This window comes from Gouania willdenowi, chromosome 16, assembly GCF_900634775.1.
Source record: "Gouania willdenowi chromosome 16, fGouWil2.1, whole genome shotgun sequence".
NCBI lineage: Eukaryota > Metazoa > Chordata > Actinopteri > Blenniiformes > Gobiesocidae > Gouania > Gouania willdenowi.
Window position 1 is genome coordinate 15648062 of NC_041059.1, and position 25541 is coordinate 15673602.

At 39.0% G+C, this 25541-nt stretch overlaps 2 protein-coding genes across 3 annotated transcripts; one reads left to right on the top strand and one right to left on the bottom strand.

The window, feature by feature from the left end:
* The first annotated feature begins 2684 nt into the window (after positions 1–2684).
* Positions 2685–14998, top strand: nacad (NAC alpha domain containing). Of its 2 annotated transcripts, XM_028470078.1 has the most exons (11): positions 2685–2992; positions 5428–5684; positions 5784–11124; positions 11244–11477; positions 11724–11815; positions 12028–12096; positions 12211–12357; positions 12451–12585; positions 12685–12807; positions 13614–13671; positions 14916–14998. In XM_028470078.1, the coding sequence occupies exons 1-10, from the start codon at positions 2908–2910 to the stop codon at positions 13626–13628; spliced, it is 6498 nt and encodes a 2165-aa protein (XP_028325879.1). In that variant the 5' UTR covers positions 2685–2907; the 3' UTR covers positions 13629–13671; positions 14916–14998. The 2 variants fall into 2 exon arrangements, with proteins under 2 accessions (XP_028325879.1, XP_028325878.1); XM_028470077.1 differs by lacking the exon at positions 14916–14998 and having other exon boundaries at positions 13614–13727.
* Positions 14600–24081, bottom strand: LOC114477640 (Golgi-associated plant pathogenesis-related protein 1-like). The gene is made up of 5 exons (XM_028470079.1): positions 23755–24081; positions 21776–21884; positions 18803–18906; positions 17308–17385; positions 14600–15183 (listed from the first exon to the last, which is right to left on the bottom strand). Exons 1-5 carry the CDS (start codon positions 23765–23767, stop codon positions 15017–15019), a joined length of 471 nt encoding a protein of 156 aa, XP_028325880.1. The 5' UTR covers positions 23768–24081; the 3' UTR covers positions 14600–15016.
* Between the last annotated feature and the right edge of the window lie 1460 nt (positions 24082–25541).

Below are 25541 nucleotides of genomic sequence, written 5' to 3' on the forward strand. Positions count from 1 at the left end.
AAAAGGGGAGGAGCCATTATTTGTAACAAGACAAAAGGGGCGGAGCTATTTTGTAACGTGACAAAGGGGCGGAGCTAATAATTGTACCGTGACAAAAGGGGCGGAGCTATTAATTGTAACGTGACAAAAGGGGCGGAGCTATTTTGTAGCGTGACAAAGGGGGCGGAGCTAATAATTGTAACGTGACAAAAGGGGAGGAGCTATTATTTGTAACAAGACAAAAGGGGCGGAGCTAATAATTGCAACATGACAAAAGGGGAGGAGCCATTATTTGTACCGAGACAAAAGGGGCGGAGCTATTTTGTAACGTGACAAAGGGGGCGGAGCTATTGTTTGTAATGTGACAAAAGGGGCGGAGCTATTAATTGCAACGTGACAAAAGGGCGGAGCTATTAATTGTATAGTGACAAAAGGGGAGTAGCTATTTGTTACGCAACAAAAGGGGCGGAGCTATTAATTAAACGTGACAAAAGTGGCGGGGCTATTATTTGTAATGTGACAAAAAGGGGAGGAGCTATTATTTGTCACGCGACAAAAGGGGCGGCACTAACAATTGTAATATGACAAAAAGGGCGGAGCTATTATTTGTGACACGACAAAAGGGGCGGATCTATTATTTGTAATGTGACAAAAGGGCGGAGCTATTAATTGTACTGTGACAAAAAGGGAGGAGCCATTATTTGTAATGAGACAAAAGGGGCAGAGCTATTTTGTAATGCGACAAAGGGGGCGGAGCTATTGTTTGTAATGTGACAAAGGGGGCGGAGCTATTATTTGTTACAAAAGGGGCAGAGCTATTAATTGTAACGTGACAAAAGGGACGGAGCTGATAATTGTGACGTGACAAAAGGGGAGGAGCTATTATTTGTGACAAGACAAAAGGGGCGGAGCTATTAATTGTAATGTGACAAAAGGGAAGGACCTATTATTTGTACCGTGCCAAAAGGGGCGGAGCTAATAATTGCGCCATGACAAAAGGGGAGGAGCCATTATTTGTAATGAGCCAAAAGGGGCGGAGCTATTTTGTAACGCGACAAAGGGGGCGGAGCTATTGTTTGTAATGTGACAAAGGGGGCGGAGCTATTATTTGTTACAAAAGGGGCAGAGCTATTAATTGTAACGTGACAAAAGGGGCGGAGCTAATAATTGTAACGTGACAAAAGGGAGGAGCTAATCTGATGTGGTGTGTTTTTTTAATGACTCCTTTTTTCAGATTTCTGCACTTACAAGCCAAAGCTATATTTGTGCCTTTTGTAAAACAAAAGACTACATTAAATCATTAGGATTATATAGGCCCTTAATTATTACGGGATTACTGAAATGGAAAAAGAAAGCTAGTATGAAACACCCCCCTTCTAAATAGAAGTCGGTTGTATGCATAGAAGTTGTATGGCTATTAGTATGTCAATAAGCACTGGGATGTGATTGCTCTCAATACCATACAAGTTTAAGAACAATAAAGAAAATTCAAAACGATACATCCTGTATTCAATATATCAACACGGTTCTTAACCAAACTACATCAAAAAAGCAGGTAAGCTAGCTGTTTACGCTAATCTTTAAAACAAATTTGCATTAGGAAAAAAAACTTTATGGAACTACATAAACATATATTGTATATACACATACATATGACGGTGTACTGTATAAATATTGTAAATGAATGCAGTTATCCCAAAAATCCCAGTTATGTCACTAGGAAACAATGGATTCGAATTGCCCACCAATAACTTGCCAGGAACAAATTGAGTCAACATAGATCACGTGACGGTCAAGCATTTTGAACTTTTGTTGTCGCAACTTTCTCTCTAAAGGGCTCTGATATTAACATAACAAAAGGGGTGCAACTAATTACTGTAACTTGACAAAAGGGGTGGGTGTTACAGATCTTCCAGGATTGATATTTTGTAAAATATTTAGTCAAGAGGCCACATAACCAAGTGTGCCAGGTTAGAAAAATCCAATGAACCCCTGTCTGTAGCTGCTTCATCCTGTACAGAGTTATTGAAGTCTGTTAGCTTGGACACTTATAAGTCAAGATCTCAGTTAGTCCTACCAAAAACACTGTTCAGATCTTTCAGTGTCATGCTGAGAGCTGAAGGTCAGGGAGAAGACAGAAGGCTCCCCCACCCCCTCTTGAGCATGATAGACAGAGGCAGTAATTAGCACAGCACTAACTTCTGCTTCCTGTCTGCTTCCATTGTCACTCTATGATTGTGTTGATTTCCAACTAATCTCTTTAGACTTGTCATGTTTTTGCATTACTCGTCTTTTCCATCAAAGTTGGGGGCAGCACTGAGTGATCTGCAGAAATCTGCTGACATCATCTCTGACAATCACAGTCACAGATTTGCTGGAAGCAAAGGTTAAAAGCAGGAGGAGGGGGTGAAGGAGGGGGTGCAGAGAGAGAGAGAGAGAGAAAGGGGGGGATGTAAAGTAGAGAGATGTTGGAGGAGGATGAGCCCAAGAACGGGCTAACATACAGATATAAAACACACACACACACAAACTGAATTATGGTGGTGAGAAACACACACACAACGGCATCATTATCATCATACTGCACCACAGAAAGGAAACAGCCTCAACTCCCATTACTGACTCCTCTCTCTCTCTCTCTCTCTCTCTCTCTCTCTCTCTCTCTCTCACTCACACACACACACACACACACACACACACACACACACACACACACACACACACACACACACACACACAGACATGTGCTCTCGGGAAGATCTTGATGCTGGGTCGCTGAGCTTTTCGTCCCCCCTCCCCTTCACCTAGTTCTTCTTCACTCGTCCTCTCACTCTCACTCTCTCTCTGTGTGCCTGTTCACCTTGTCTGTTTTGTCTGCATGGTTTATTGTTGCATCACAACAAAAGAAAGAAGCCAGCAAGAAGCAGCATGCCGGGGGACGGCACTAGCAGCTCTTTCCCTACCAAAACTCATCTGGACCAGGGAGGTGAGGAGACAAGGCTTCCTGGACCTGGTGAGTAAGACCTCAGTGGATGGTGATGTGTATAGGAAGTAGTGAAAGGGACAGAAGATACACAGAGAATAGAGTAGTATGGGATGCAGCAGACTGAAAACAACAGGAAGGAATAGAAATGTGTGATACTGAAATTGAATATTTGAAATCATTCTGTTTGAGATGTGTAGCCTGTGTTTTCTGGGGTTTAATGTTTAATGTTGGACAACTTCTCCTTCAAATTCACTACTAGATCGTCATCCCTGCAACATCCTGTCACATCATCATCATCATCTTCCTCCTCAGCCAGCGCCTTCTTCTCCACCCCCTCCCAGATCTCACTCTGTATCCTCCATTCCTTCTTTCACCAACCCCATGTCCATGCCACATCCGCATCCACATCTTTTTATCAGTTTTGAGGGCAGTGGAAGCAGAGCAGTGGCTCCTCCCTCCCTTCCCCCAGCAGGAGCAGCAACATGACACAGCAACATGGCAGAGCACTCACTCAGTCATACTAAAAAAACAACCTCACAGAAGCAGGCGTTGAGAAACTCATTTTACTCCCATACATTGTATTTACATCTGCAACCTGCAATACTTTGACTTTATATTTGCTTTGTCTTGAAATCAATGAATCCTAATGAACACTTTGGCTGTAAATTGTGTTATTATCAGTAGAAGTTAAGCATGTTACTTTTATAAATGGAAATGTGAAATGTGAGGTGACAAAGGGGAGACGTATTAGGAAGCATGTGACACTGCAGTGTCTTCCTTTAGTGGCTCAGTCTGTGCAGTGGCTGAAACAGAGGCTCCTATTGGGTTTGGCCAAAGCAGCACTGCAGCCTCTGTGACGCAGCTCCAGTCTGCCTGCACACACACACAAAAAAAAAGCAGGAGCTCAATTTTACTGCGTACTTTGAAAAAGTGTAGCTTACATGATCATAGATTTATTTAATCGCCACAAAAATACCGTATGTGGTTACATTTTTGTGCTATTATGAAGCCTAATTTTAGGTGACATTGTTAATCTAAACTTTTAGGATTTATGTTTTCATAATATCTTAATATTGTATTGGGCTCCTCTTTAAGAATGAATCTCAAGCCAAATATTAAGGCAGGGTTGCTACATCCTAAATCATCAGTTTCATAATAGGTGAGGCCGGGCGGCTATTACTGAGGAAACAGGTGCAGAAAGGAATAAATAATGTAATAAAGTCTGCTTTGCATAATAATGAATAAACAAAAGAGACAATATTAACATACAGGGGTATTACACTATATGGCTCCAACGCACTGAGCCAATACTGTGTTGTAAAAGCCAAAAACTCCAAAGGGGGTTGATGCCACAGTGGTTATAACCCATTTAACAAAGCTAAATAATTAGCTCTGTTCTGTAGAGGTTTTTGTCAACATATGTGAACATTTATTTTGTGTAGTTGTCATTAATCAACATAAACATATATGATTAATCATAACAGGTGATTATTATTTTTGTTCATTCTTTACCCTAATTTTCTCTGTCCATTTAATCTCAACAATTTCTTCATTCATGTTAACAGCTGATGACAAAACAATAAATCATATCTAGAAAGACAAGAAAGCAATGATTCCTGTGAATTAAAATCAACCTACTTTCTGACAACTTCCGTGGTTGAAAAAAAGTGCCCCAGAGTGGCACAGCTTTTCTTTAGCTTTGCATCTCTTGTGTCTTGACCTGAATAGTTCTTAATGGGAAGAACATTTTTAATTGTTTTAACCCCAACCAGTTGCAAGCAGAATTATATACTTTCTCACATCATTAAAGTAATGAGCATGTAAAGGTCTTACAAAAACACATGAGCTGCTTAATGCATTTTGTAGGTATTAAATTGACAAACTCATTTATTTTTCAAAAGCCAAAAAGTAGAGCAAATGAGGGAAAAAAAGTTTTTCAGAAAAGACACATGTGGCATTGATTTAGCACACTATCTATTTACAAATAGGTAATTCATTTAATTTCTCCATTGTTATTTTTTTTGACAGTTATTTTCTTGTTTGTAAACTGCATGATTTTCTTCGGTAACACTTTACGTGAAGTTTTATACATAAGGCTGACATTACGCTGTCATTATCTGTCATTAGCATGAATAAGGTGTCGTGAAGGCTGTGATTAAGTGTCATTTGTTACCCTAACCCCAACCCCTAACCTTAAACGTAACCCTACCTAACCCCTAAACCTAACCTTAGCTAACCCCTAAACCTAATCCTACCTAACCCCACTCAATCCCTCCAATTAACCCAAAAAATGTCAACATAGCTCCAAATGTGTCATAATTTAGCAAAATGTGTCATATTTTAGGAAACAACACTTAATGACAGCCTTCATGACACCTTATTTATGCTAATGACAGCGTAATGTCAGCCCTATGTATAAAAGTTCAAGTAAAATGTTACCTTTTTTTCTCACTGTTTTTCAGACATGACCAGATATCCATCTACTGACTCCATCCCAAGTGCCAGTAGCTCGAGCCCTTCTCCCAGTACACCACAGAAGCCTCTCCATGCATGCACTTCTCCATTTGGACCACGTCTTTTTCATGTGACACCGAAGTCTTCTCGCAATATAAGACCTCAACCTGAAGGTTCTGACCATCGCAACAACACACATAGAGGAAAATTGGGCGGTCACGGACCGTGTGGCCGCCATGTCTCTGTAAAAATGGAAAGAATCAAGGTGTGTGTATTTCTGAGGTTATTTGAGTGTTTACAGCTTTTGAAAAGTTGAAATTGTATTACATTATCTGTAAGTGTGTGTATTACATGTGTCACATAGGTGTTGACTGGTTCTGAGGTGGAGGGTGACCATCAAGAGCCACAGACCATTGATACAAGGGTCGTAATGGGCCAAGAGACTTTACTCAAAGCAACAAAGTTCCAGAAAGTAAATGCTCAGACTGATCCAAGTAACTGCTCTACCCATTTGTCAATCGCTCAGAACCAAACAAACGATGCTCTTCTTGTAACCAGCAAAGAGGAAAGCCAAGACCAAAGTATAGTCACCTGTCACGAGCATGAAATGGAGCCACTGCAGCCCTCACCCACACCCTCGTCTTTTAATAAACCTCTTTGCCCACCTTCCTCTGCCCTGGAGAAACTCACAGATGACATTTTAAGAAGTGAAAAAGAAAAGGGTCAGAAACCTTTTCAAGATATAGTGCCTCGTCTGTCATTATCTGAGCTAACCTGTCCTGTTGCTTTGTCCTTCTGCGAGCCGTCCTATGCTGTTGACCCACAACGTGTGGGCATGCCCTCTGCTCTAGACCCTGACCTGTACTACACTGCTCCCTCCACCCCTATCAAAATGAGTTCTCGCACTTTGCACCTGAAACATCGTTCATATCCTGGTTCTCCAGCTTGTCCGCTTTCTCCTGGCTCTCCCTCTGACAGTGACGACCTCTGTTCCCCTCTTACTTCTCCTTCTGGTTCTTATATTACTGCTGAGGGTGGCAGCTGGACCTCCTCCTTTGCATCTTCTGTCTCCCCCTCAATATCTCCCAACTTACTGCTTACAGAAGAAGCCCAGGAAGCCCCTGCTTGTTTTGTCAGTTCTTTATCAGAGATTGGGGATGAAGTTGGAGAGGAGAAGGGTCGAATAAGTCAAGAACGAGGAGATGACAGAACAATGGACTTCTGCCGGTACCATCTTGAGGATTTTGTCATTAATACACATATTGGTATAACAGATAGAGTGATCCTTGAGGAGGATGAAGCTTTCAAAGGGGATGAGATCAAACAAGATAATCCCTGCTGGGGGACTGAAACAATGTCCCCTCTCAGAAGCAGTAACAGCAGTGATTCCCAGGAAGATGTTGGTGGATCAGAACCTTCTCTTTGTTCCCTGGAAGAAGTTACAGCTGGAGGGAAGTATTCAGAACCGATGAAAGCCGGCCTTAGACTGGAACTGAAGACATGTCTGTCAGAGGAACATTTTGAACAGACAAAAGAACATCGAGAACTTTCTTTGAATTCTGAAGCAGAGAGTATGAGAATGGATTCATCTGTCTCAACCCCGGATACTGCAGTTCTCTCCTTGCATGCTCTCTGTCCCGGATCCTTTGATGAGCTTGATCCCAATTCTTTCCTTCTCACCCAGTCAGCATGCTCTGATCACATACCGGATGAGGAAAGAATGATTCCTGCTTCTCTCCTCTCTTTTCCCATCCACACAAACCTAATCTTCAAGGCTGATTCAATGGAAATCACCCTTTTCCCCACTGAAAACCAGAATGACAAAAATGAAGGTGAGGATGTTGATGCCTATGCAGCAGGAGAGGAGGAGGCAGATGTAGAAGATGACAATGATGATGAAGACGATGATGATTATGATGATGAAAATGCGTATGATTATAACGATGATGATGTTGTTGGGATGGTCATCAGAAAGAAGGATGAGGACTTAAAGACAGCTGATAACAAGTCTCAAGATGAGGCTGATGGTGATAATGATGGCAATGCTGATGGCCAGGCTGAGGTAGAAGTAAAAGTAGAAGAAGAGAAAAATGAGGAAGAAGATGAAAAAGAAGATAGTAGTGATGATGATGATGATGATGATGATGATGAGTGTGAAAGCAAAACAGTTGAGTATCCAATAGATGAAGGCAGCTCATCGTCATTTCTTCATTCGCTGTCAGACACTTCTATCAATGATGGGTTAGATGAATCCTTTTGTTATCAAGATGATACAGATGACTCATTGGATTCTGCTTCGTATAACGGGGAGGAGGATGAACGACTATACAGCACTGAAAGGCATGCACAGCCACCAGATCCTGCACCAGCAGATGGACAGGATATAGAAATCCAGTCAGAAACAGATGAGGGATCTTTAGGTGTAGCAGGTCAAATTGAACCTCTGCAGGGACAAGTGAGCATGAATAAACAAGTGGGTGAACCAAAAGTCACATGTGTTAATGAAGTCACTGCTGTACAGTCCTTAGGCAACAGCATAGAATTCAAACCTCAGACATTCACAGAAGACTTTGCCAATAAGACAGACCTCAAACTTGAATATACTACTGGAGAAAATGTACCAGTGAGGACTGATGAACCAATGAATAATCAGAATTTTCCCTGTCCATTAGAAGGAATAGGTTTTCAAATAAGCCAGAGTTCCCTGGACCAAAATGAAAAAGAAGGTGAGATACACGATCACACTCTATCTTTTAACTTTCCTAATGAGCCCCAGGACTCTCCTAATCCTTCCTCTATACCCACAGTCATACCTGATTCATCTATAACTGCTACTAAATCCCACCTAATTCCATCTTCTTCCACTCTTTTGCAAGAAAAAGTTGACCCAAAAAGAACTGCCCTTCTTGGTGAATTGTCTGAGAAAAAGTTATCATCAGAAGATATTGATTTAGGTGTGTACAGTGTTTCCTCAGAGGTCATGACCAAAAAGGAGCCAGAAAGAGACTCCTTCAAATTGCTCATTAAGCCTCGGCAGTGCATCCCTGAAAGCCAGAAAACTATTGGCGCAACCAGGCGTGCATTATCAAAGTCTTTCTCTGCTAAAAATGACACACCTGCAGGGATAAAGGTGGTTTGTCAAGCCACATTTCCTCCAAAATTTGTTACAAAACTTTGCCAGAGGAATGGGAATCCTTCAGTGGGATATGAAGTGACTGATTCAGGTACTTCGATGAATATGGTCACACCTACAAATGACTTAAATAAAGGGGTTCCTCTTCTGTCCTGCTCAAAAGACCCCCCTCCTAACACTAGTAATATTCCAGTTTGTGCTTCTTCAGAAGTCCTCACAGAACTTGCTGACAATCTGGGTTTGAACCCGGGACATTGCACTGGTGATCCTGCTCAGGAGAATCTGAGGGAAAACAGCCTCATGGCTGATGAAGGAGTGCTTGGAGCCACCAGATCTCCCCACTCCCCACTTGACATCTCACCTAAAAGGGAAAACTCAGAAGCAGACACAAGCAGAATGATGGGTCTTCTAACTGGAGCTCGGTGTAATACAGGAATGGGACTTGGTTATGGTCTTGGATTAGGATCAGATTTCACTGTGTGGGAATCAGGAGAATCACTCTCGTGTTCTCTTCAAAAAAGCTATGAGTTAAAAGGAGAGAAACCTTTCCTGTGTGATACTGAGGACATTAAGTCATGTTCAGCAATGGTATCTTGTGAGGTGAACAAAAATGATGACAGCACACTGGGTTATATTCTGAATGATGAGGGTAACAACAGTCTGCAGGGGGCAAAGGATGAACTAGCAAATGAAGCGCTGGGAGTCAAAAGGGCTTCTGGTTCCAACTTGGCTTGCTGGAAATCTATTGAAGATATTTCTGTAGCCGAGGGAGGAGAAAGTAGATGCTCTCGATTCCTTGAGGATGACATTAGTAATCTGATTCCAGCTGACAATGAAGATAATACAGACAAGCCAATAAAGGTCTCTTGGGATAATTCTAGCAATGATTCCATCTTTGATTCCCTGCAAGCGGGTACGTATGGAATTCTCAATCCTCTATCGGAGGAAGTAAGTCACCACAGTGTCTGTGTTGAGTCTACATCTAATATTCCACTGGATGAGATACCAACCCAGGTTTTTGATGCAGCAATTAATAGGGAGAAAGAGTCAAAGGGAAACTCTCTAAAACAGATAGAGAAAACACAAGGGCACTGCTCAAAGGATGAGATCTGTAGTGTCTCAGCAGTGTCAGCTGCAGCGGAAAAAGGTCATAACTCGGCAGATACTGTCAAATCGGTTTATCTTTCTGGCCAAGAGTATGAGTTAAATCTCCCAGAGATGCAAACCTTTTCTCTGCTTCAGGGATCATTTGGATCCTTTACACCCAAATGTAAATCAGCTATATCTGCTCAAAGGCCACATTTAAAAGACAAAATGGAAAATGACGTTTCTTTGACAAGAAAACAAATGTTGGAGCCTCAGATGGAAGGTGATGGAAAAGGTTTTATCATTAATGTGACTGACGGATGTGTTGAAGAACCAAAGACTGAAGGTGTGTTTAAAGAACAGAAGCTGTCTGTGTGTATCTCAATGGAGCAGGAAGAAAAAGTGGATAGCCAAGCACAAAATAGCATTATAGAGGAAAAGAAGAAAAACAAAAAGGGAAGAAAACCCTCATTTGCACAGAAAGACTCAAAGCATTTTGTATGCCACAATCTGAGTCAGGAGCCTTGCACCGATGCCTATGTTGCTGCTAAAAAAGGAAGAAAAGAAAAACAGAGCAGACAAATTGAATTGCAGACAGCCAGTCAGATTGATTCATCCACAAAAGCTGTCGATGATACTAACAAATCTTCTCTTCCAGCAGAAGTCACAGCAGAGGAAAGATCATTAGGGATCACTAGCCCTTCTACAGTGATAAAAGACTACAATTCAAATAACTTTTCAGCACCACAGAACCAACAGAGACTATTTGAGATGGATGAAAAGGAAACATCTTCAGTGATGCAAAAGAATAACAATTATAGCCTTGATGTCAAAAGTCATTACCATGGACAGTACCACTCTGCCACCTACACCACAGACAACTTAAACACAGCAATGTCAAGAAATCAAAGCTTACAAAACAAACAGGAAGTTCTTGATAACAGACCACTGCCTGACACTTACATAGGTGTTACAGTGGACATTAATGACAACAGCATCGATGCTGGCCACCGACCACATACACACAAGAAGATGTCACAACCTGTGACTCCACTTTCACTCCCAACAAGTCTTGCTTCTTTCTCCTCCTCATCCTTGTCTACACCTTGTCCCTCAAAAGAGCATGAAAATTATCTTCCCACACCTGTGCAGGAATCCCAACCAGTTCTCTTCCCCCAATCCACACCACCCATGTGCTACAGCACGCAAGCTCTTCAATCTAGGGTTTGTTCCAACAACGTCAAAACAGTAAGCGATGTGCAATTTTTATCCACTGCATCGGACACAAGTGTTTCCTTTCCTTCACCTTGCACAGCCACACCAATAAACATTCTACAGACAACACAGTCTTCCTTACTTGGGTCAAGGGTTCTGAACTCACCTTCTCAAGCTCAGTCAAACTCAAAGGCTGAAGTTGCTCTCAGCACCCAGCATCATAGACCTATCAACCAAGGCGATGCATCTAGTGCGCGAGAACGGCATTGTGGTGAGTACAGAGACAATAGTCCCTTTATTATTTCAATGCATTATTATTTTACTCTGAGTTGTATTGCTTTGAAAATTAACAATAAAGCAAACTAAGATAATTGCTCTGTGCTATCTAAGGTCCTAGTTTGGCTGAAGAAGAGACAGACAGTGATGAAGAGGATGTTGGACTGTATAGTATTGGGGTGAAATCGCATCTCCAAAAACTTTCGGGAAGTGGAAATGGATTATTGCAGAAGGAATCTGATCAAGACAATCGACAGGAAATCCAGATTGTTCCTTCCTGCCGACTGAGTGAAAGGCACAGAAGCCTTGACATTTCAGAAGAGATAGACTTGACCCTAAGAAATAATAGTGAGTCTTCTTTATTTATTTGTTTATTTTTAAGCCTCATAGTACATATTTCTACTAATTATAAAGGCCATCAATTAGGGAAAACAAGGACAAGCTTGTCGTGTCTTAATTGTAGTGCTCTCAACAGGCATTGACTGGAAACCATTCAGTATTCAGTTGACCAGCCCTCTCTAGATACTGTAGTTTATTTTTTTATGTAAAAACCACAGAGATGTGTTTCTGTTGTATTTCTTTTCTTGTGTATAGGCTCTATGCTGACTTCCTGTAATGAGTCTGAGAGTGAAGGTTCAGTGCCTGAACTTGAAGAGCCAGAGCCACAGAGGCCATCAGAATCACGCGTGAGTATGTTTAGGTGGATTTGTTCTGAGATCATATTTTGATTTCCAGAGTTTTTTTTACTGATGCTTTTGTTTTCCTATATTTGTATCATTTAAGTAAAACAATAGATAATGACTGTTATACAGATGACTAAAATTGAAAACACCACAGGTAATTTAAAGTATGGGGGTAAATGTGTTGCAATGTGTGCCCCTTTTTATCTTAACTACAGCTTCACACCTCAATAGAAGATGGGATAATAAGACCAAAACAGAGCCGCAGCGAGAAAAAAGCCCGCAAGGTCAGACCTCCAGCTGTGGTTGCTTAAAGAATAAAAGTTACTAAAAATTTGTTACAAAAAACCCCAAATCTAATTTTTATTCACACTGAACACTGCTTTTAATACTCCCTGTAGGCCATGTCTAAACTGGGTCTGAAACCAGTCCACGGTGTGACCAGAATCACTATAAGGAAGTCAAAGAGTATCCTGTTTGTTATAAGCAGACCTGATGTTTTCAAAAGCCCTGCATCGGATATTTATATTGTATTTGGAGAGGCAAAAGTGAGTTTTCCTTGTCTTTTTGATCCATCATATTTTTTATTTGTATTTTTGCAGATCACACTCTAATCTTTCCCTCTCATTTCTGCTTCTCAGATCGAAGACCTGTCACAGCAGGCTCACAAAGCCGCTGCAGAGAAATTCAAAGTGCCTGCAGCATCCTCTCCTTTAGCCCCACCTCTTCCACCTAACCTCACCATCAGAGAGGAGAGCGAAGAGGAGGAAGAGGAGGTATCCATTGCCTCTTTACACAGTTGGAGTCGCTTTTACTCTTCTAGAATGATATTGTCCTGAACTCTCTTACTGTGTTTGTCTGCTGTCCTCTGTCAGGTGGATGAGGGAGGTCTGGAGCAAAGAGACATTGAGCTGGTGATGGCTCAAGCCAACGTGTCACGAGCCAAGGCCATCCGTGCACTGAAACACAACAAGAACGACATTGTGAATGCCATCATGGTGAGGAGGAGGGAGGAGGAGGGAATGGGAGAGGAAGAGAGAAAGTGTTGTTGGGAGGGGGGAAAGCAGAAAGAGCAGAGGACCAAGGACAAGTTGAAATGTTCCCACACCAGTAACTGAGCAACCTCTGCAGCTGCGTATGTCATGACTGTACTTTAATGGCCACTAGATGGCACCAAAAACCAACACTAAGGTTTCTTGTCAACACCGAACTAATGGTAGCTGTGGATCGTTATAGTACACGTGTTATACAAAGCCTTTCCAAAAAATTAGAACATCATGGAAAAGTTGTTTAATTTCCATAATTCCATTCAAAAAGTTACATTTTCATAGATTATAGATTCAGGGCCCACAATTTAAACAATTTCAAGTATTTATTTGTTTATTTTTACATAATTTGGGCTTCCAGCTCATAAAACCCACGAAAAAAGGAATTAAAAAAATTAGAACACTGTAAAGAAATCACTATTTACATCTCAGTTTTGGCAGAAAAAAAAGGAGAAGAAGGACTGGACTGTTGGCCAGTGGACCAAGGTCCTCTTTTCAGATGAAAGTAAAGGAAGCCCAGTTTAATTTAATTAATTAATTAAAATAAATACTTGAAATCGTTTAAATTGTGGGCCCTGAATCTATAATCTATGAAAGTTTAACTTTTTGAATAGAATTATGGAAATTAAACAACTTTTCCATGATATTCAAATTTTTTGGAAAGGATACGAACTGACACATGGCATAAAATGTACTGTCCATTTACAAGTTGTTGTTTTTTTTATTTCCTAATGTATGTTTGTCCTTGTGTTCAACAGGAGCTGACCATGTGACTCCTGCTACTCCAGCCTCTACTTCTTCTCAACCGCTGCTGCTGTATGTTGCATCCCCACTATCTGCTAAAATAAAGTCAGTTCTGACAACAAATAGGCCTACCAAATGCATTATTAGACTTTACTTTTACTGATTATATATATATATATATATATATATATATATATATATATACAATTAATTAAGTTATGTTTTAGTATTTTTGTTGAGTGTTATATCATCCACCTCTTTCAGAATAAAGCATGGTGAGATGTTTAAGCTGATTTATACAACGTAAAAACATATAAATAGTAATACCTAGAGCTTTTTAGTATCTCTTGCTTTTATCTATTGACAAATACTTCCTGAAATATCTCCTCCACCATGTTTCTATTTTCTGAAAGCATTTAAACAACCCCTTTAACCTAAAACTCTGATAGTAGATAAAAAAAGAGTAAAACTTTGTGTTGATTTTGAATTATATTTGTTTTTATATACAACTCCCCATCTTTACAATATTATCCATTTTAGTGTAGCTCTACATGCTTTTTCAATGCATGTAGATGACCAGTTATGATTATTGTGTTTACAATGGTACAAAAAATTGATCATTCTTCTATAAACATTATTCCAAGGACCAGTTTTGTAGTCTAGTATGTCCCATTTTCACCTGTTACCACATCCTCATATTTTTATTGGTTATTAGAAAAAACAAAACACTATATATATATAAATAAATTACAGATTTAAAGAAACTTTAAATATTAGATTATTAGGCTCTTTGATGCAAAAACAAAAAATCAACTAAGTGACATATTCGAGTTTTTTTTAATTTATTTACTTCTTCATATTATTATTTACCAAAAAAGACCTTGTGGAATTAAAAAAAACATACAAATTTCCATTGAAATTCAAAAGCTAAAGTTTTGTGTGAACAAACAGTCAAGAAGTTTGCACCATCAAAAGTAATGCAGAAGGTCACACAGTGTGGTGGGAAGAAGGTACAAAAGTGTTTATTACAAACCACAGCATAAAGGTTGGAAAGTCAAATGGTTTGTAACTTTATTGTGTTTCGACTGTTTTATTCCTTTAACTAAGAGTGTGTTATAAGAACAATAATTGTTTTAAGATGTCCATCTTTCTGTGTGTGAAATACTATTGATGAAAATTCTGTCAGGTCATAAGTACCGTTATCAGAGGTTATGCTTTCTCCAGGGTCACTGGAAATAATTTATTAGCCATGACCAGAGAAAACAATATAATTTCAAACAGTGTCCTTGTTTGTGTAACTTCCATGTCGCTCACAGGCAGGAGGTGGTGAAAAACTCTCCCTGATCTTCATATCAGCTCCATAAATCAGAATAAACGATCTTTGGACCATGAGTCACATCCAGAGATGGGAGCCTCATTAAGAGCTGGTTTTAGCTGGGAGGACATTGTTCTCAAAGTGTCCCTGGTTTGTGATATTCCCAGCTGGGAAGTATCTGGCCACTACAAAGGAGGAACCATCGGATGCAGTGGCCTTGCCAACTCCAAGCTCTTTGGTGCTCTTCCACACCATTGCTGTAAAGTGACCTGCAGTGAGAAAAGAAACAAGATATGAACCATACAAGCCATTTAATTACATGTATTACATTTTCGGCAACAACTATCACCCCTGCAGTTTTTTAGTAACTTGATGAATCCAAAAAGGTTTTGGACTTTGTGAGGAGATCAAGCAATCTGGAATAAACCAATGTGCAATCACCAAAAACAAATGAACAGCATAGCAAAATACTGAATAAGGTTATTAGCACTTTAAATAACTAACTTTGAAGTGGAGAGATACATCTAGAACACCTGTGTCAAACTCAGGGCCCGGGAGCCAAATCCGGCCCTTTCGAGCCTCCAATTTGGGCTGCAGGAGAAAGTTAAAAAAAAAAAAAAAAAAAAAAAAAAAAAACACAGAGAACACTTGAATCATTGTGTAAATGAAACTCAACAATATTTGCAGGGGCTCACTGTTTTCCTGGTGCCCATATCGCATGATTTCAGACATTTTTAAGGTTAAACTGTTGAAAAAACTCAAACATCTTTCAAAATCCTTCAATTTTCCTCAAATTATTACTTATTATTTCCCTTAATTAAATAGAAATTGTTTACACAATGTAGGAAATTTAAAGTGAAGATCTTGTTGGGACTGATATCTATCACTTATTGCTCGGACTTTGAATTTTATGTATATGTAGAAGTGTAAACTAGGACACAAGCATGTTGAAATTACTAGTTTTCTGTGGCCCACTTGAGATCAAACTGCTCCGTATTTGGCCCCTGAACTAAAATGAGTTTGAAACCCTTGATCTAGAAGCGCTAATTAATCTGAAATACAGAGGGTCCATAAAGTAAGATTTTCCAATGAGTGAGGACAGTAGAAGAGATGAAAAACAGCAGTTGGACATGTAAGCTATACATGAACTGCATGCAGCTACAGTAACTGTAGCAAGTGACACCAATGCACATGGACATGGCATAAATTAAATATCCTTCTATGGCACATCTGTTAATATACAGTGTCTCAAATAATAACATTGCCAATGTTTGATCATCATACGCATTGGCACTACAGGGGGTACTTGAGAGAGGGAAAATTAAGCAATTAAATATATGAGATTTTATAACACTTATTTTTGTTAAAAATTGTAATCTAACTAATAATACCAGCAACTCACAAAACAACAACAAAAAAAAGAGAAAAATATTCTAAACAATAAAAAGAACAGAGAAACAACAACAAAAAACACAATAAATGATTACAGAAATTAACTTGATTAGAACATGAACAAGGGTCAGTCTTGGTCCCACATCAGGTTAAAGATGATCGGAAATGATAAAACGATATAAATAAATCTAATCAGGAGCCACTAAATACTGTTTCATTTCACTTCACATCATGAGATTCTTTAAAATGTGTGTTATTATTCATCCATTTCATCGTTACGCTCTAAAGTTATTTTTTCACAGAATTCTGAGCAAAATGTTCTATAGTCGGACAAAGGGGGTACTTGGATTCAAAAGTTAGAGAAAGGAGAGAAAGGGGTACTTGTTTGAGAACCACTGGTCTATTCAACAACCCAAAATATGACTCAACATTTTAGGGAATAATACTGTATAATCCAAGAGGATAAATATCAGATTCAGTACCGTAAGTACTTCAGTGTAAAGTGCCCAATAAAGAGTAAAAGAATGTAGTCAGAGAGAAACATCCTGAGGTTTATGGACACAGGATGAAGTTCTTATAAATGTTTAGACACTCCTGAATATTTTCCTGTGACATGTACACATTTCCACTGTGATTTCATCAAGGATCCTTTAATGAATCAGGGTGAATCACTGCCATGGCTGACAAGTAAGCTGTTACATGTGATAATGAACGACCCCCTGCTCATAGGCACTAAGGCTGAGGTTATGCCGCACCATCTGGAGAAAGCAGTGCAGACAGAGAGCTGTGGGAATGTAAGAGCAGTGTGTGATGTCGCCTCTTTTTCTCCATGACTGCCCACAGAGTCACACACACACACTGTGAGTGGAGTGTGACATCAGCACGAGAATAAAACGCCTGAGCGGGCATGACACAGAGAGCAAATTACACTGGCAACAAGTTGACAGAAATGATGACAGAAGGTCAGCGAGGAACAAAACAAGGTCGTGTGTAAATCTCACCAGTGCCCGAGGTGAACCCGGGTCGGTTGAAGTTGTACTGTTTCACCTCATCGTACCAGCGATCCACCACATCCTTTCCTGTCCAAATACAAGACAAAATGCAACCTCAGCTAAAAGGACCAATCAGTTGTGTGTAATGCATAATAATAACGAGGATGTAATAGATGTTAGTGGAATAAAAAGTGAGCTTCAAATGTTCCATGTTGTTAACAGGGGTGAACTTTGGGTCACCCAACGCTGCAGTTTTAGATGTTTCATGAAGGACTTTGGCCCCAGCTGACATATTCCTGCGATGAGTCATGGTTTCTCAAGTGGCGGAGAAATAGATCCCAGCGGCTCATTTGCAAAAAATGGCAGCACAGATAGATCCTTTTCAAACCTAATAGATTAAACTAGGTAAGGAAGAATGTCACAAGACGTTCCATCTTCTTTAAAGAAAATTGTCACAAAAACAAAAGACAATAGATCAGCAGTTATCTAAGACTGATTTAAAGGATGTTTCAAAGCATTACTTTAAAGTACATTATGTGAGTTAGGAATGTGGGTTGTTTACCGAACAACTAAAATAACTTTTTTTTTTGTCTCCTTCAGTGATAAGTTTACATGTTTTCCTTTTGTGTGTGTTTCTCTCACAGTCCTAAACATATGGGGCACAGATTGTAAAGTTGTGCATGTTAAAATAAACATGTAACAAACCATGTTTACAAAACGGATGGGATTTTTTTTGTTATTTGACCAGCAATATTTGTGAAATTTGTGATGTTTTCTTTTTCGTAAAAAAACACGTCAATCTTAAATCTAAATGTTAAATGTTAAATCTAAATGCTGATTCTAAATGTTTATTCTAAATGTTAAATGCTAAATCTAAACGGCGAATTTAGTTGCACCCAAGACATTTAGATTTAACATTTCGATTTAACAGTTAGATGTAGATTTAATATTTAGAATAAAGAGTTAGATTTAACATTTAGATTTTATATTTATTTGTAAATGAAACATTTAGATTTAGATTTTACATTGACATATTTTTACAAGAAAAAAATATAAATTTACAAATGCTGTAAATCTGGTCAAAAGTAACGTAAAAAAAATTACATACGTTTTTTAAACATGGTTTGTTGCTAAATGTTGCAAAAAGTTGTTGTTTGTCTTAGCATGCGCAACTTTACAATCAGTGCCCCATATAAACATGTACAGTATGCTTAGTAAAGTATAGTGTATGAAATTAATTAAAGGACTCAGGCAAAGAAAGCAAGAAGACTTGAGGTTGGGTTGGGTGTGGGATCTTTCTGTGTGGAATTTGCATGTGTTCCCTTTTTCAACCCACTCCTTCCCACAGTCTAAAAATATGGCTTTTTTTTTACTTTGAGCTCATGGTGCAGGAATGTCATTGCATGTGTGTGTTACCCTGCTATACACATGTATTCTATCCAAGGTGCTCCCTGCCTTGCAGCAGATGTCAGCAAGGACCTCCATTAATGATGAATGGCGGTACCTGATTGGTCATAAGAGGCCCATGCCAGGTTCTCTCCACAGCTTCCTCTGCTGGACTCGACACTGTGTTTCAGGATCCGTGTGCTGGCCAGACTCTCAGCATAACTGTGGGGAAAAACAGAAGACTTCATTCATAGGCAAAGTTTGAGATTCTTGCTGGGGGGGGGGAAATAAAAAATTGAATTAAATACATAGACCGCCTCGAGATTTGAGCCAACCACAATGTGTGTAACAAATACAACTATAAAAGCACTCGGAGAGCACAGACCTCCACCATGCAGCTCAAGCTCAGCTAACACGCTCCAGTCACGGTAACATGGTAAACTCAGGATTACTATGACTACCTGTTAACATTGAGCTCTGTTATCATGACTACTGGTCAACATTGAGCTGTTGACTCAGAAAACCTATGACATCATCAATCACCTGTTTCTTGCCCCATTTATCAATTTTCCTGAAAATTTCCTCCAAATTCGTTCATAACTTTTCAAGTTATCTTGCTAACAGTCTGACAAAACCCTAACCCTGACAAACAGAAGGTAAAACATAACCGTACTGTTCTGCGCTTCAGGTAAAAACTATGGCTTTGATGCCTGAGCTGAACAAATAAACTCAGGGTAAAACATAACCTTCCGCTCTGTGCTTCGCGCTTTGCCGGAGGTAATAGTCCAAAAATGATTAGTAACATACTTGATAATGTTGACTACAAAAATTTGCGTCAACGTGTCATTTAATGTTATAAATTCACTCAAATAATCAGGCCGGCAGCCGCTTTCTGCTTCATTTTTGTTGCAGTACCATACATGAACTGCTGGGTGCAGTGTTGCGTCACCATTTACACTGTGAAAAAGGATTGTGCAACAGGAGAAGAGTACCAAAAAAGAACTTGTATTTTTAGAAGAACAACAAATGAATCATGTATATTTTGTAAAGTCACTGTGTTTTATGGCACTTGAAATATAAGTATATTATGTCCATTATATTAAAGAATTGTACCCAGCACTGGTCGATGATACATTATTCGCATAACTGCAAAAAAGTCTTGCAGCACAGCCAATCAGATAATACTACGATTTCAGCCAATCACAATCCATATCTCCTGTCCTATCCACTTTTCTATAACCCCGTGGATGACATCACATGGTTAAGAAAAAATGTTAGGAGAGGAGTTAAGAAAAGGCCATCACGTTTGTTTTGAGAATCAAACGCACTTCAACTAGGAGACGTAATAATCTGACGGCCGTGAAGGTTAGTGACATTTGTCGTGGTGAAAAAACTACAAATTTCCAAAAATGGACGAATAAAAGCACATTTATAACACTTTCTGCTGATATAATCTTAAATATCACAAGGTTTAAATGTAAATCAAAGGAAAAGAGGCTACCAGGCTACGAGGAACAAAAGTGAAACTAAAAGAACAACACATTGAGAATAGTTGCTCACACTCACCTTCCACTCAGAAATATGAATAATGTTGAATAAATGTGGCTAAAAATGTTTCTGATCCCTTTTTTTTGAACCACAGAGTGTTCTCTTTATCATGGCCACCACTTAAACACTTCCGGGATTATTCCGATGCAGCGTTAGTGTCACTACAGCGTAAAGATGGCACTGACCAGTCAGACTCTTGGTACTCTTGGCTGCTTCACAAGCATTTTTGACTAACCTTGCTAACCGTTGATAGTTCGACACCATCTTTTGACACAGCTTGTAATTAAATTTCACTACACATAACCAAGATTGTGGTCATGACATGATATGAGTGAAGGCTTTTACAATGCTGTTGGTTTACACCAGGGGTCACCAACCTTTCTGATTGAATTGTGAGCTACTTCACACCGGTATATAGTCTGAAGGGCGACCAGTTAGAAAAGCATTTCTTAAATACTGTATTTTCACTGTTTTGCTTTAATTGGAGGGTAAGATAAGGAAGACTAGCAGTAACTTAAAAAGATTAACAAACCACTGATCATATACCAAATCTCCAACACTAAAAACATTTGTCACAGTCTTTTAGTGAAAATAAAAAAATAAAAAATGGTAAATTTCATACTAAAACTTTATCAGCAGTATTTAATTTTACTACTAACTACATCCGTCATATGTATTTATCTTTGTGAGTTTCAATCCTGGAAAGTAAATCAGATTTTAGATGGAGCTACTGTACTTGGTGACTAGAGCTCCTGAGGGCACCTCACAGGGTCCATGCGGGCCACTTGGTGCCCACGGGCACCGTGTTGGTGACCCCTGGTTTACACAATTTTAGTGGTAGAAATGATTTGGATCCTGACACCATCAACTGTGAAGGCCCTGGAAAATTAGAATCTCTCAACACTTTGCATCACTACTAAAGGAATAGTTACAAATTTTACAAGAATAGTTTTCAATGAAAAATAGCTGCAGGCTTCTATTCCAACTTGCATATTGTGAACACAGAGAATAAAATGCCAACTTGCTTAAAGATGGCAGACCTCATTTTCTACCACAGTATAATCAGTTCCAGGGTCAGAGTCACAATGACCTATTGACGGCTGCTAATTCTTATCCTTCTGGACCTCACTACTGCATATAACCATATTTTATGGTAATTTATTAACAAGAGTTTAATCTCAATAACTTTAATGTTGCAGAAGCTCCATAGTGTTGTTTTGTACTGAGATGTTGCTGTCCACCCTGGCAGCAGCAAACTGGTTTCCATAATGCACTTTAGTTGCATTCATGTGATTGATATGATTTGGATTTTATGAAATAATAATGTAGCTTCAATCAGTGGCAAAACATACCAAACACAAAATGTGATTACATCTGAAACTTACCACAGGCCTGATGTGAAGAATTGATCTTTGTGGATATTGGACTTGTCAGGCAATGCTGGAGCTGTCGGTGTTAACCCAGAACTGTCTGACAATGATTGGTAGGTGCAGTCCATGCTAATGAGGTTTCTAGTTTGATCTGTGTGTGTGTATGAACCCACCGGGCAGCCTCTCTGCTCAGCTTGCTGCTCAGCTTCAGTGGAGCAGCCTGGTGTTTCTTCCTGTACTCATTATGGCAGCACAGCATCTCCTCAGCAAACTGCTTAGAGGCTGATGGACAGGGCAGACACACACAGCCAGAGTTAGACGGCATCTGACACAAAGACTCGTAATGATGTAACAGGCTGACCTCACACAGTGAACAGCTAAATGATGACAGAAAATAAAGTAGAAAACATCACCAAGACTGCCCCCCCCCCCTCCCCTTGCCACTATAGTCCGACTTGGTGCCTATCACTCACCAGCCTTTTCAAAAATGCCACAATCCCTCAAGAGCTACACAATAGACACATTGAGTCAAGAGCAGCAACAAAAGCAGAAGACGTGCTGTCAGCATATATAAAGCCTGTTGCTGGAGGAGAACCAAGAAAGAGCCAAAGTATTGAGGAACAATTTTAAATTCAAGCAAACACTGCGTAGGTGCACAGTTTGATCAATAGTCCTTTAAATCAGTGTTTCTCAAATGGGGGTACAAATGTACCCATGGGGCAGAGATGGGCAACTTTTATGAGAGCAGGGCCCCAAAAAAATGCAATTGTCTGATTAGATGGCCACATTATCAACATTTATGTTAGCATTCAGAATAAAGAACAATCTGAGCATTAATACAGGAAATAACAAAGGGTTTATTGAGTTCTTAGATATTTAGTGTTTTTAAATTCATTTTGTCAATTTTCTTGTCAATGTTTTTCGAGTCATTATGTGTGTGTTTTTGTTATATTTTTGTGTTATAGTTGTCTTTTTGTGTATTTTTCTGTAATTTTGTGGTTTCTTTAGTGTGTCTTTGTTATCATTTTGTGTACTTATGTTGACATTTTTTTATGTTGGACTTCCTTTCTTTATTTTATCTCCTTCATTGCACAATTTTTCCGGTGTCTTTTGGATATCCTGTGTGTTGCCTTATGTTGTGTTTTTTTTATTGGATTCAGAAATAAGAGAATAGGGGTACTTGAGCCAAACAAGTTTGAGAACCACTGCTTTAATTGCTTATAGACCAGTATGATAGAGTCAAGCCAGTATAGGGGTCATTCCAGAATTGGAGGACATTTTACGTTTCAGACATTACATTTCATAAAATCCATGTGCAAATTGTTGAAGCAATTAGTTGATGAGTAACTTGTACTTGTCCTGACACCAAATCTAAACAAACAAGGAGAAAATGTTGATTGAAAATATATATTTTTTTAAAGACCCCTCAAAATGCCATTTTTCTCTTGTCCCACCCCCTTGATGACCAAATTGAACCTCAACTAAAACACTTTTAAAAAAAAAAGTTCCCTTTCTTTTGTATCATTTTGTCGATAGATGTCTCTTACAATTGTGGAAACGTTTGTTTTAATAGATATACTTAAAAAAAATATTACTTATTATGCAAGGAAGCGGTGTTCTACAACATTTGTGCAACCCTGTTACCCTAACATTCTTAGCATTATAGAAGAAGAAGAAAACAGTGTCACATGAAATAATGGGATTGACATCATCAAACAGTTTCCCCAACAGCATGAATAGAGAAAAGGTAACTCCTATCTTCTACTTTTAATATTTTTTAATTTTTTTAATGTCTCAATCTACCTCACGCAACACTGTTACATAAATTATCAGAATAAAACAAAGGTTTTTATTGATTTTTCTTTACTTATTTACTGAAGTAAGTTTGTCCTGTTAGTCAACAGTACAATTTATCTAAGAGGCTTGTTTCTATTCCTGAGAAAAAGCTAACAAGCAACACTATATGGCAACAACTCAACCATTTGGTTTCACATAGACGTCAAGGGCCACAATCCTACTGGACAAAAAGATGACAATTGTACCTTTGACAGAATGAATGAACTATTTAGCATTGTTGCACACACTGGATGAATTAGGAGATTAGATTAATAAATATAGCACCACATTAACTTCATATACTGTTGCCACTTACCTGATTTTCCCATGTTGCAGACACAGGAAGCCTTCAGTTAGATCACTAACACAGCAGCTCCTCCTCTGTTTTTTATTTCCCTCTTCTTGTCTTCTCCTTTATAGTAGTCTAGAACAAATACTCAACAACAGCCCCGAGTGCATTTCATTATACGTCCACACTGTCATGTTTTACAAGGTAGAGCAATTAAGTTCCTTATTCAGTTGTAACTTCAGTATACATATCATTTCCCAATGTGACTCTCTCTCTCCCTTCAGTTTAGCTTTCACTTCCTTCTGAGAGAAGTGAAGCCTGTCCCTCATGTGAGAACAAACCCAGCCCTCTGTGTGTGTGCCAAGGCCTCAGAGAAGCTCACACCCACAACTCTGTGCATTTGTACATATGATTGGAGAGTCCAGCTGTGCACTGGTGACATCATCTTTGTGAGACACATGCCCTTATACGGCTTTGAGTTTCATGCATTTTTTCAGGATTGTAGCTGAAATTGAGGAAAGCTGCAGCCTCTCAGTCTGCTGTCAGTCTGAAAGATGAATGTACACATTAAAGACAACAAATACATATTTGAAAATAAATACTGGAATAAGTCAAGTAAAACATGCCAACATTGAAAAATTGGGAAAGTTGGATTCTAAAAATGACTTAATTTTTTTGAAATAAAAAAAAAAATCTGAAATCAAGTGGTTATTCAGTTAGAGTGTTACTTTTTGTGCCTAAAGGTAAAGGAATCATATATATTTTAAATGAATTAATGTACTTTTCCAGGTATCTGAATGTTGGTAACAGGGTTACACCAAAGACAACAAATAACAAATATAACATGTAAAAGCTGGAAAAGCACTTGGAGAGCACAGACCTCCGCCAAGCAGCTCAAGCTCAGCTAACACACTCCGGTCACGGTAACATGGTAAACTCAGGATTACCCTGACTACCTGTCAACATTGAGCTCTTGATTCTGAGATAACCTATGACATCATCAACAAGAAGTTCCACAGTGTGAAAGGGAAAATGATTGGGATATATAATATCTTACTATATATATAATTTATTTTACAAAACAGACAATTCTGGAATGACCCTTCTAACCTTTGGGTTAAAAAAACAACTCCTTACTGAATTAACGAGTGATGGCTATACATGTTTTGCACCCTATAGCTGACACTTGATTAAAAGCTAAGGACAATTCCTCATAACCTGAAACAGGTTCTTTGTATTTGTTTTGTCTTTAGGAGTTGAGTTTCCTCCCAAAGCCCATATAGAACCTTTGACTTCAAGTGACATCTTTTAGCAGTGTATTTTCTTTTCAAACACCGCTTTTACAAATGAATACAAGCTGTGTAAAGAGCAAATGCCTCAGAGCAGCTCTCTCACACCCTCTGAATAAATAGTGCTTCCTTGTGTCAGCAGCAGAGTGCTGATGAAACAGCTTCATGTGTGGAGGTGAATGGTGACTCTTGAATTGGTATTGAACAAAATCATTTAAATGTGTTTTTCACCTGCACACACACGCACAGTCATTCATATCTGTGCTCATACAAGTCTAATACAGGTAAAATGTGGAAATCTCCTGCTATTGCTATAATTTGATCCTTTTCGTTCTTGCAATGTTTTTTGGACAAACTTTAATAGATTTTGGCCCATAACAGCATAAATGTATTCCACTGTCCAGACAGGCATTGATTTAAAGCACTCTTGTGTAACCTCAACAAGCCAAATGCATAAATGTAATACGCTTTTTTTGTCTTGTTTCTTCATGACAGGCTGTGTTGTTTTGGCTCTCCCTTATAACT

Excerpts from the sequence above, each read along its gene's own strand:
- LOC114477640 (XM_028470079.1), bottom strand. Across the intron at positions 17,386-18,802 it reads GGCCTCTTATGACCAATCAG|GAAAGGATGTGGTGGATCGC; the intron begins GTACCGCCATTC and ends GTATTTGGACAG. Across the intron at positions 15,184-17,307 it reads CGGGTTCACCTCGGGCACTG|GTCACTTTACAGCAATGGTG; the intron begins GTGAGATTTACA and ends TTCTCACTGCAG.
- nacad (XM_028470078.1), top strand. The coding sequence starts at position 2,908 with ATGCCGGGGGACGGCACTAGCAGCTCTTTCCCTACCAAAACTCATCTG. Across the intron at positions 5,685-5,783 it reads TAAAAATGGAAAGAATCAAG|GTGTTGACTGGTTCTGAGGT; the intron begins GTGTGTGTATTT and ends TGTGTCACATAG. Across the intron at positions 12,097-12,210 it reads GCGAGAAAAAAGCCCGCAAG|GCCATGTCTAAACTGGGTCT; the intron begins GTCAGACCTCCA and ends TACTCCCTGTAG.